At 47.3% G+C, this 12,300-nt stretch overlaps 1 protein-coding gene across 4 annotated transcripts in view; it reads left to right on the top strand.

Annotated features, from left to right (window-relative positions):
• Positions 1–10,801, top strand: part of RGL3 (ral guanine nucleotide dissociation stimulator like 3) — a 30,851-nt gene extending 20,050 nt beyond the window's left edge. For 3 of the 4 annotated variants that reach the window (XM_053303851.1, XM_053303849.1, XM_053303850.1), the window contains exons 13-17: positions 217–306; positions 2,007–2,151; positions 4,457–4,600; positions 7,731–7,845; positions 7,939–10,801. In XM_053303851.1, coding sequence (XP_053159826.1) covers positions 217–306; positions 2,007–2,151; positions 4,457–4,600; positions 7,731–7,845; positions 7,939–8,510 — 1,066 coding nt within the window. In that variant the 3' untranslated portion in view covers positions 8,511–10,801. The remainder of the gene's footprint in view (positions 1–216; positions 307–2,006; positions 2,152–4,456; positions 4,601–7,730; positions 7,846–7,938) is intronic. The other variant, XM_053303853.1, reaches the window with a different exon arrangement.
• Positions 10,802–12,300: the final 1,499 nt, after the last annotated feature.

Here is a 12,300-nt window from a genome sequence, read left to right as displayed (position 1 = left end):
CCTCCCCTCCCACCGCCGCCCCCGCTTCCATCAGTCCAGCTGTGAAGTTGCATGAGGCAGAGGGCAGGGAAGAACCCTGACGGGCTGATGGGCAGGCAGGTACGCTGGGGAGACTGGGGTTCTCTCCTAAGGGACTGGCATCCTTACACCAAGTGTGCACTTGGCGGACCGAGAGGCTGACGTGGATGTGCAGCCTGCCTCTGCTCTCCCCTGCAGCTACCGGATTTCCCGCGTGATTGAGCCACCGGCTGACTCCTGCCCAAACTCACCAAAGCTGCACCGCAGTCTGACCAAGCGCTTCAGCTCGTAAGTCAGCCTCCTGGAGGCCCCCCCCGCCCCCGCGTTTCCTCTTTGCTCACCACCTGCCAGCTGCTCCTCCCTTGCTGAGTTCTGGACAAGCATCCCATCTGATCAGGGATCTTCTGCCCCCTAGAGGCCCCACGCTGCTACTTAAGGAAGGTGCACCAGAAATGGGCTAACCTGGTCATCACGGTTTCTGTCCGTACCATGCCGGACCTGAGGACTTGTTGCAGCTGCACTGATCTGGCATTCATCTGTTTTTGTAACTACGGAGAATACAATGAATATGACGATTATTTATATACTGCTTTTCAACAAAAGTTCCCCAAGCAGTATACATAGATATAAATTAAATTAAATGTCCCCAAAGGGCTCACAATCTAATACAGAAACATAAGTTTTAAAATCAAATTAATGAATGTAATTGGATTGTAAAGATATTGTAAAAGCCAATAAAATTTTAAAATGCAAAAAAAGAAGAAGAAAGAAACAGAAGATAGACACCACCAGCAGCCGCTGGAGGAATGCTGTACTGGGGATGGATAGGGCCAGTTGCTCTCCCCCTGCTAAATAAAGAAAATCACCTCTTTAAAACGGTCACGGTGCCTCTTGGCTCAGTTAGCAGGGGATGGCTGCTCACAGTTTGCTGATACCCCTCAGTAAACTAGGCCAGCCTTGGGTAAATACAGCCTGATGTCCTCAGCAGGGATTGAATCCCTAGGTCAGAGAGCAAGGTAGGAGTGGAGCATCAAACGTTTGGGGGAATAAACATTTATTTGAGGACAGCAAGATGAAGAGTCTGAATTTACATACTGTATGTATGCATTTATCTCTTACCTTTACACTTACAATTTTCCCACCACAGCTTACAGAGAGAAATATAAGTAAAATATACAATCCTCAATTCATAAAAAGTTTAATTAATGGAAGAAACAGCAGTAATAAAATCAATCATATAATCCCCTACAGCACAGAAAGGTTTTCAGAGCCAGTCTTAAAACTGAGGGGTGAGGGGGTTAAGAAAAGAGGGGTCTTGGTAGATTTCCCTGGGGAAAGAATTCCACAAGAGCAAAAATTGAAGCCTTTGAGTGAAATGACCTCCCTGTTGTGTGTATCTTGGATATGTGCAAGATAAAGATTGTCCCGAGGCTGGGATTGTCCACTTTAGAGCTGGGGAACCAAAGCAGAGAGACAGTGACATGCCCAAGGCCACCCAGTGAATACATGGCAGAGAATGGATTTATACACCGCAGCTGCCTTAAATTCCAAGATCCACATTCTGACCACTGCTCCCACTCGAGCCGTGTTTGCTTGTGTGTGGTGCCATGCTGCCAGGCTGTGAAAAAATGGTTTGTGCTACTGGTGTAGGGCTGGGGCACTTGTGTTGAACCAGGGATTTGGAGCAATGTGGGATTCTAGATGTCCACGTTGTACCTGACTTCCCTTATGGTGGGAGATGGAGGGATACATGAAAATGTTTGTACCGCTTGAGACATATCCCTCCTTGCATCTAAGTCAAGGGTTCCCAGCCTTAGGTCCCCAGATATTATTGGACTACAACTCCCATCATCCTCATGCCCCAGTCATAGTGGCTTTTGTTCATTGTGATTGGAGATTATGGGAGTTGTAATTCAACAGTATCTGGGGATGCAAGTTTTTGGAATCCTTTATCTAAATCACTGCCACCTCCCCACCTTTCTCTGCAGACTTCTCCTGGGCTCGGAAGCCTCTGCCACCACTCCAGGCCCCGACAAGTCTGGAATCTCACCACTGGGCTCTTGCAGCAGCCTTACCTCTGAGGATGACTCCAGTACCCCTTGCTCTCCAACTCAAGGACCTTCCACTTGCAAGGTAATTCCCAAAGGCTGTGCTATCAGGCAGCATCAGTGTGGCTGGCAGATCTTATTTACAGTCAAGAGGTGTGTGGGAAAGGACCGTCTACAGTATAGGGATGTGCAGAACGTTTTGATGTCTACATTTAAATGGGCCATTTTGAGTCTTTCAAGCTCGAAACAAAACACCTTCTAAATAAAGGGCCTGTTTTGAGCTCAGTACAAAACAACTCCATTTTGATCAAAACGATTCACCGTTTTGAGTGCCATTTTAGAGGGTTGGATGTTGTACAAATGAAGTGTTGTCATGGGCAACTGTGTCCCCATTGACTGGGGTGGGGGAGGGATGGGAAACACAGAAGGATTTTCAAAATTTCTGAGTATAATAGGCTGTGCTATTGCTACTATAACTATCTGGTTTTGCTGGCTCAGATTGACAAAGGTAGAACTTGGGTGCCTTCCTTCTTTGAGTTGTGGTTTGTTTTGTTTGTGAGATATTATTGTGGTAAGAAACAGACAGTGGTGAGAGAGAGAGAGAGAGAGAGAGAGAGAGAGAGAGAGAGAGAGAGAGATTTCTTGGTGATTGCTGTGATGAGCTCCATGTCTGGCCTTGAGACTAACATAGAAAGCTACCATATACTGAGTCAGACCATAGGTCCATCTAACGGCTTCTCCAAGGTTGCAGGCAGGAATCTCTCAGCCCTATCTTGGGAATGCTAGGGAGGGAATTTGGAACCTAGATGCTCTTCTCAGAGCGGCCCCATCCCCTAAGGGGAATATGCTCTGGTCTGCTCTGCAGTCTGCATTACAAGGTGTACTCAAGTCAAAATGTGGCTGAAGTTGCTCTAGTTGAGCTTATGGCTAGGCTAAGGAAGCTGCTGTGGCAACTGTTGCAATGCTAGGAAGTAAGGAGTCATAATTGTGTGTGAGAGAGCAACTTTTGCCAATGATGTTACTGCAGTGGCTTCCCTTTTGGCTGGCACCGTGGATTCTGGATCAGTGATTCTTTTCTAGCCATTTTTTGGACTGTGTTTGAAATGTGTGTTGGTGGAGGAACAGATTCCCTTTTACTGTGTGTTTCTGCAGTGTTTTCCAAGGCAGGGTTGCAAAATGCCTTGCAAATTGCAATGCAAACCTTGTGTTTGCATTCTGTGAGGGCAGCTTTTTCTGGCCAAAGGGAACAATGGGGAAACTTGAAACACCCCATTGTTCAACATGAGTAGCCCCTAGGGACACCAAAGTGGGTTGGGTGGTAGGGCATGATGGGTGTTACCTACCACCCAACCCACAAAACCCCCATAAGATCCTAGGGGGGGTTGGGGGAAAGGTTAAAAATTTGTTTAAAATTGCCTACTTGTCCATTTCTTCTGTGGGTCGGGTGGTAGTTAGCACCCATCATAACCTACCACCCAATCCACTTTAGTGTCCCTATGAGCTATCCACGGCAAACAATGGTGTGTTTCAAGTTCCCCCATTGTTCCCAATGGCTGCAACACTCGAAACATTTTGAGTTTGTTCCGTCAAAACAACCGCTGTTTTGACAAAACGTTTCAGCTATTTTGCATTTCAACCTTGAAACGAAACACAAAATCCATTTCGTGCACATCCCCAATACAGTGTGACATCTATTAAAGGCAAGATTATGAGTGGCCTGGTTCAGGCAATCCAGCAAGCCATAGTTGAAGCTAATAAGCAGATCTTCTGCTGGTCAGTGACCTGGATGCTCCTGAGAACCCTATGTACACCGCCTTGAGTTCCATGATGGAAAAAAAGGTGTGATATAAATATAATAAATAAATAAAACAAAATAGCTTGTTGGATCATGAATGAGGTAACAGGTCTGCACATGCGCTCCTCCTTTTCCCGAGAATCCCTGTCACAGAGTTTGCCTCCTCCCCACACCATTGTCTGATTCTATTAAATATCTGTAATGTATTTTAGAATCTATGTTGGATTTTGAATAGCTGGTTCTCTGGGAAAGTTACCAGAGTCTGCTGGGATCCAAAAGGTTTACTGACATTGCCGGCCACACTGCATGTGCGCAGAGGCCTCTTATGCTGTGGGACTCTCAGAACCATGGCCTCCTGTTCATAATCTAGCTCTGAATCTTAAACAACAAAATAAGCATACCAGAATATAAAAATCAGTCTTAAACTATGCAATCACTTTCTGAGGGGACAGCTGGCTTCAGTTTAAGCATTGCTTTGATGGTTGTTCTAACAACACTAGGGCATAAACTACTGAAAGGCAGGTTTTGATGGGTAGAGTGAACCATATCTTACAGACCCCTCTCCTGGCCCCTGTTGATCTTCTTCCCTACCCAGAATCTGCTTGTATCTCCGCTAAGCACCAGGCCTCTTCTCGAGCCACCCCTACACTCTCCCATCTTGAAGCAGAGAGGGACGGAATCGCGCATCATCCGTGTCAGCATGGATAACATGCAAGGCAACCTTTATCGCAGCATTGTGGTGAGTTGACAAGAGGGTCTGGGGTACAGTATATCTGCTGCAGTGAGGACATGACTGGGTGGTACACCACAAGAGTAGCAAAGGGGTGGGAAGAGCAATAAGAACTTGGCAGCAGTGGGGTCATTAATTAGGTGCTGTGGAGAAATGGGAAGATCTGATGGTCACAGAGGGGTCCCAGTTGTTTCTGCAGGTGGATGGTGCTGGAGGCATTGGCGGACGGGGAAGGTAGCACTGTGGGGTGCCGAGAGATACCTTTTAAAGTGATTACCGGTGGTACCTCCAGCACCTGCAAGCTGCTGTGAGCAGTGGCGCCCCACCCAGCATCCTGTGCTGCTGTGGATCCAGCACTCATCTGGCCTCTACGCATGCACGGAGGCTATTTGTGTGGTCAGCAATGCCATGCTGTAACGAATTACAGCCTTTGTCTCAGAGCTAGCTCACGTGAGGGAAAGAAAATTCCAAGTCATCCCTGCTGAGCTGCCTGGGTGGGCTTCTCATAAAACTATTCTGTATTTCCGGTAGATTTAAAATGTTGCTGCCACCGTCACCCCCTTATTGACAGAACCTGAACTCCCCTGAGATTTGGTGCGGAATATCAGAGGGAAAACTCTCTTAATTTTGCTATTGGACAACTACAAAAAAACCTTCCACGTGTATGCCTACACGGGATGAGAAAAACTGATAGCTGCTGAGCGCTTGAGGATGCTTTTGTACCAGAGAAATCCCCTTTTCTGCCCTTCTTTTTCCTGAGTTAAAAACCAACTCTGATAGGCTTGTAGAAAGAAAAGAACAAAAACAGCAATACATTTTTATTCAATTACTACAGACTGCTTCCGTCTGAGGCTTTTAGTTTTAGATACACTCAAAAATACTTAGTGAGTTACAAAAATAGGTTGTCTTTGACTTCAATTTTAGGTTGCTTCTAGGCATGCTCAGATGTTTACAGAGTCTTTTGCAATGCCCTAGGTGGGCTGAGCATAGGCTAGTGTTTCTTATTTTAATTATGTTGCAGGTAAACCATAATAGAACAGTATCAGGGATATACAAAGCACACACATACAAAGAAATATATATATTCCTAATGCCCAGTCTGACTAAACGTACTGTTCCCTGTGCTAGATTCCCTTTTCCTTGAAAACTCCTGATGAGAGATCCAAGCTTCCTGCAGATCTCTCACCCTGAGAGATTCACCTACAGCCTCCAGCCATGAGGCACCTGACCCCATGCTAGTCCGCACTCTCTCCACAGACTTCCTTTCTTGTTTCCAGAATTCCAAGCAACGGCTCTCTAGATCTCACCCCCCTGGTGGACTCATTGGACGATCTCTGGAGGTCATCAGCCTGTTAGTCAAGACAAGGGTTCATTTCCAGTTAACTCTTTAGAGGGAGGGCAAACTGGTCGTGACACATGCTAACCATGCAAATGACCTTGCACATGCGCAGAGGCCAGGTGAAAGGCGGAGCCGCAGAGCCCTGGTGCCACTTCTTCTTTGGAGAGACAGGATGGGGTAACAAAGAGCAAGCTCTCACCCAGCCCATGGGGCCCTCCTCCCTCAGAGGCCCAGGGACCTTTATCCTCCCCTGCACCCGTTCAGTTCAGTTATAGCTATGCCACTGAGTGGAAAGCAAAGGAGCTCCATTCAAAGAATGTTCAGCCTCACTTCTGCTCTGAAGAGCTCAAACCCTCCCATAGGCAGGGCTATAGTGGCAGCAGTCAACAAGATATTTTATTTTTTTTACAGCATCAGTCCTCTTTCCTCAACTCCATCCCAAGCTGAAACAAGGCTAGAAATTCATTTAGATAAAAACTTGGAGCCTCTTGGACAGAGCTTTTATTTTTTTAATTTTTAAATGCTTTCACTTCTACTACTATAAATATTTATAGACCCTTCTTCAATCAACGTTCTCAAAGCGGTTTACATCAAAAAATAAATAATACAGAAATGCTCCCAAAGGCTCAATCTAAAAAGAAACATAAGGTCGGTACCAGCAATAGCCACTGGAGGGATGCTGTGCTGGGGTTGGATAGGGCCAGTTGCTCTCCCCCTGCTAAATATAAGAGGTGTCTCTTTGCTCAGTTAAAAGGTTACCGAGAAGAGAGACACCTTTGAAAGAGTAACCTTTTACTCTTAGACTGAGGGGGAGTGACTGGCCCAAGGTTACCCAGCCAGGCGCATGGCCACCCTTGAGCATGAGGGACGAGCATCCTTTAGCTCCAAACACTTCTAGGGTCTTCCCACTTTCCTCTACACCTTCAGGGGGCTGTCGGAATCACTCGCCCACCCCCACTCTCCCCAAGCTGGGCATGTTGCCCCTTGGCCTGTTGCACCAGGTGCTTTGTTCACGCGCCGTTGGAATTCAATCAGACAAAGAAAGAACACATCCGTCCCAACCCCAACGGTGCATGAACGAAGCGCCATGCGCAGCAGGCATATGGCAGCATGCCCATATTGCCACAGGTGACCATGCCCCCCCTCCGTGTATGATGTCATATGCAGGGGGCGTGGCTGGCATACACTCGAGTGCACACACATCACCACCACAAGGGAAGTGGGCTGCTGGTCAAGCTCATCCCGCAGCCGCCGGTGAGCTCTCTATGCCCCTGCTCCCAGCAAAGTTCATGGCTGAATGGGAATTTGAACCCAGGCCTCCCCAATCTAAGCTCAGCATTGCAACCACTGACACACTGGCTTTCCGCTCGTATACATACACACACGCACACACTTTCCCCCTCCAAGTCAGGGTTTCTTAACCTTGGGCCCCCAGATGTTGTTGGACTACAACTCCCAGAATCCCCAGCCTTAAAGGCCATGTCTGGGGATTCTGGGAGTTGTAGTCCAACAACATCTGGGGGCCCAAGGTTAATAAACCCTGCTCCAAGTGGCAACTAGAAATCAGGATACATGTTCTACTCCTGCCTCTTTCTTGCTCCTTACTAGCAGGACAGTAAAAGGAACACCTTCTTGATTGGGCTGTCATTTGATGTGTTCAGCCTGTGCATAGTTTGATTGTTTTTCAAAGTCACAATTTTACTTTGTCCCACAAAAAGTGTTTTTGTACTCGGCTGCCATATTGCTGGGCCCCACCGGGGTCACCTGCTGTGACTCATAGGGGGTGGATTTCCCCCACAGATAACCAGCCAGGACAAGACCACCGCTGTGCTGCAGCGTGCCTTGCAGAAGCACAACCTGGAAGGGGCATCCCCACACAACTACCGGCTCCTGCAGCTTCTGGGGGATGGCCAAGGTGAGGAAAGGGGGCACTGGCAAGGGGAGGAGTGGAGGCATTGTCAGCATCGCTCACATATATTCATTCTTTCTCTCTCTGTGTCACCTGAAGAGCTGCTGATCCCTGACAGTGCCAACGCTTTCTACGCCATGAACCCTGCTGGCCCTTGTGACTTCCTCCTGCGCCACAAGGAAGGAGCGTCCAGCCCTCCAGCCTTTGGGACTGCACAGCGTGGTAGCAGAGGCACCGTTCAGAGCACCCCCTGGCTCAAGGACCTTGGCACCCCCACAGCTCTCCCTGCCACTTCACGCCCCACACCTTCTTCTTATAGCCCCCCACACTTAGCACCTTCCAGCCCCACTCTGCTTTCCTCACCATCCCCTGCTATGGCTCCACAGCTTAGGCCATCTTTGTCTCTCCCGACACAGCCATGTCCCGCTCCTTCCTCCCGGTTCCTGGGAGTTCAGCAGCCAGCAGACCCCTGTAGCTCTTCTCCTCCCTCCCTGCCGCCGCCGCCTCCTCCTCGTCACCCACTAGCCCTGGAGCCCTTCAGCCCTGCCCTGCCTCACAGTTTTCTCCCTTCTCCTTTGCACAGGCCACAGACTCCTCCTGCTTCTGGGAGCCGGTTGTCCCCTTGCCATTCTTCAGGGGCATTCTTTTGGCCAGAGTCCCCCAACCCCTGAGCTGCCCTTTCCCACTTTGGGCTCCTCCAAGTGGAGAACCTTAGATGGCCCAGGGTCTTGCCCCAAAGCAAGTGGGCCCTCACAGCCAGAGCTAATCTCTCTGACTACAATCACCTTCCGTGCTTACAGCATTGTGGATTTAGACACCACACACACAAACTTGCACTCTGAGTGCCCCATGGGGGGATGACGATGTTTATGGATGGGCCATTTGTGGGATTCCATAGCATTCCACCCATTCTCACCCCGCTAATCACAGAGCTAGAAAGGAAGGTCCCAAAGGCCATCTCGTGCAAAAGACAGCCTATGCAGCCCAGATGCATGCTGGACTAGAAGCAGAGATCGGTAGCACTATTGAAGGCATACATTTCAAGCTAGTAAGCCAAGCCATGTGCTATGTCAAAAGGCTACCTCTGCCACTCATCTCTTGAATACAACAATATGATCAAGGACAGAACAGACCCTCAGTTCTGGATAGGGGGCTTTAAGGGCACTGAACTGGAGGGGTCTTTCCTGAACTCTGAAGAGTGGACTCCCAGTCTCTTAGGCAAGAGGAAGTTTAGGGAGTTAGAAGCATAGCACAGTTTGCAGTGCCCCTTGTGAAATCACCTGTAAACCTCCCAGAAGACAAAGAGGATATGGATTCATCATCCAAAGAATGGGTTCCTTCTAAGGGATCATTTTCCTCTTCTTCAAAAAGAAGTCCTCCTTCCCTGAGACTCTCATTCTCTGTGGCATTGGAGGAGCAGTCAGCTTGGGAGTGGGATGAGTGTATTAGATCCCGGAAGGTCTCATCCACTTCGCTTTCTGACTCTTTCAGCTTTTCCAGGTCAGCTCTCTTTTGCTTCAGGGGAACAAACTTGTTCCCCATGAGCCAGGAGTTCATTGTACTGAGCACATACCCACAACTTCATAGTCATACATGTGACACTCTATGCAATCCACTGACGAGCACCCACTCTGCCTTCATAATTGTAAGGGGTGGCCCAAGATATTGTGGCAACCCCCCGGAGGGGGGGGTCAGCTCCCTTTCAAAGCCAGCCCTTACAAGCTTTGAAAGAGCAGGTGGGGCGGGGTGGGGGGGAGGTTGCCAGCAGCCTCCTCTCCTCTCCTCATGCTTTGTGCAAGCTTTGCAAGAGGTGTCTCCTTACAAAGTTTGCCAGGGTCAGATCTGTCCCAAAGAGCTGTTCAGAGGGACATCTTAGTCCCCTGCTGCCTGAGGTGACTGCCTTATATTGCCCTTGACAACTCTTGCTTGTTTGGAGGTTTTTACTTTACTTGGGAAGCTGAATCTTACAAGTTCCTACTTTAAGAGAGCTGTGGTTGTTAAAGGAGGGAGTTAAGTGCCCTGACCTCTTCCTTGCCCGGCTGCTAAGCTCACCCAGGTGTTTTAACTCACCTGGTTGCATACTATTATCCTTGAAGGTTGGGATGCTTCATCACTGGGATTCCCTCTTGTTCATAGAACTGGCTCCCTCATAAGCCAGCTCTATATACCCCTAGCTAGCGCCCCTCAATTTCCTCTTGTGGCCAATTAGAGTAGGAGGCCCTTGTCTAGAGGAAGAGGATGTGACTCAGCTACTGAGCTGCCACAAACTACAATGAATGCCAAATGAATGGCTGTCCGGACAGTGTCAGCCCCTGGGAATCAAGCTTTTCATGGGGTAGTGGACAATGGGGAAATGCCAGTGAAAATGTCAGTGCGGGGGGGAGGCAGATTCCATGCTACGGATTATGAGGAAAGAGATTGAAAATAAAGCAGCCACTCTCATAAATGGTAGTGCTTTTGTATATCATGTGGTTGCATTGTAATAGGGTGTAGAATTTTCATCACCCCATCTCAAAAAATGGGGTTAACAGATACATTCTATTAAATAATCAAATGGCTGGAGCACCTTTTCTGTGAGGAAAGACTAAAGCATTGGAGATGTTTTAGTTTAGCAAAAATTACTGGGGGTATGATACAAGTTTATAAAATTATGCATGGTGTGGAGAAAGTGGACAGTGGCATCTGTCCACTGCTGGAAAAGTGGACTAGATGGACATGACTAATCCAACAGGGCTCTTCTTTTTAGACTCCTAATACAACAAGCACACTATAGAGCACATTAAGTGTGCTTGTTTTTTTAAGTTAGGGCAAGAATTTTTTTTTTAAAGCCAAATAACAGTCAGATGAAGAGAGAGATCAGATAAGAGACCGTGACTTCAATAAGTTCATGATGTTTTCAAAATGTACAAGTGACTGGAATAAACAACCCCTGAAGCACGTTCCAGGGGCCTTATCATGCCCAGACACTGTCAGTTTGTTTGTGCCTACTTTTCTCCCCCACACCACGCCTCCCAAATCTAGCACTGGCACAGAGGCTGCATGTCCAAGACCGGCCACAGGCTTGCTTTGAAACACACAGTGTCTGTAGGGGGTAAAATTCCTAATGTGTTTGGAAGCGGAGAGAAGCCATGCATTTCAGAAGCCTTATTTTCTGCTCCTTACAAATTATATAGCACATATGTAGAATACATTCACACAAACGGAGGCAGGGAATAATAGTAACTGAGCTTTCCCCCAAATAACACGATAAGCAACCATAGAATTGGAGCAGAAAGCTACCTCCCCATTCATCCTAACAACAAAATATATTGTATTTTTTAAATTACATTTTACTTTGATCAGAAACTACTCAAGGCAGCTTAACAATAGAAAAATTGAAACAGCAGTCATTATAAAGGAATAGAAATACAAAAAATACAACATTAGAACATCAGCAAAACAGGGGTAGCAGTCAAAAATAACCTGTTTTGATCAGCTAAAACAGTGGGTTGTGTGCGTTGCACACCATGGAAGTGATGCCTCTCCCAAATCTCTTTCAGTGCTCTTAAAAACTATTGTCTCTCTCCAGCCTTAGAAGTAAACTTGTTCCCAGCTGCCATTATGTAAAGGCAATGGGATGACTGACTCTCTTTTTAATGTTATGGCAAATCAAATTAAATCAAATCATCTTTATTACCAGCATAAGTACAAAGCATTAAAAGGGTATGAAAGGCACAAAGGTTTGTAAGGTATAAGAGGCATAAGAGGCATTAATAGGCACCCCATGACCTGAGGTTCCAGGAATCCAATGCCTGGAATTCCAGGGTCTTGGTAAGGACTATCAAACTATACAAAACTATGTAGCTGTGGAAGCTAAAAAAACCATAGAAGACTATAAGGCTATAAAAAAATCTATGTGGCTATCTAAAAACTATAAACTATATAGCGCTATAAAAGCAGTAAAAACTGTAAAAGCACTAAAATTTAAAAACTATACACTGTAAGACTGTAAAACTTCCCCTATAGTATGATTTTGGAAGCTATGGTAGGGTGTGGGGAGCACACCATAGCTGGGCTGTGAAGTTGTTTGCTGTGGCCATCCTGTTCAGGACCTGCTGCCTGTCAGGACACGGTGGATTCTACTTGCTGCCAAGCAGAACTTGGCAGATTTATGTGTGATGGTGGGTTCAGCGTCAGAGAGCAACAGAGAGGTGTAGAATTGGGTTGAATGTCCATAGAACTTGAGAAGTAGCAGAAGAATGAGGTTGGTGCAAATGTCTCTATAGTATGGACAGTAGAGGAGGACGTGCACTGTTGTTTCTATCTGCCCAGAGTCACAGGGGCACAGACACTCCGAGGGTGGGGCCTTTCTGTATCTGCCCTCTAGTATGGCTGAGGGGAGGGCGTGGCATTGGACCAGGATAAAGGCCCTCCTGTGATTTGGTACTTCCAGCTGTGCAAGGTATGCAGCAGGGGATGCAG

Source organism: Hemicordylus capensis, chromosome 2 (assembly GCF_027244095.1).
Source record: "Hemicordylus capensis ecotype Gifberg chromosome 2, rHemCap1.1.pri, whole genome shotgun sequence".
Classification (NCBI taxonomy): domain Eukaryota; kingdom Metazoa; phylum Chordata; class Lepidosauria; order Squamata; family Cordylidae; genus Hemicordylus; species Hemicordylus capensis.
Note: the sequence above shows the minus strand (reverse complement) of the source record. Positions and strands in the feature narration are given on the sequence as shown.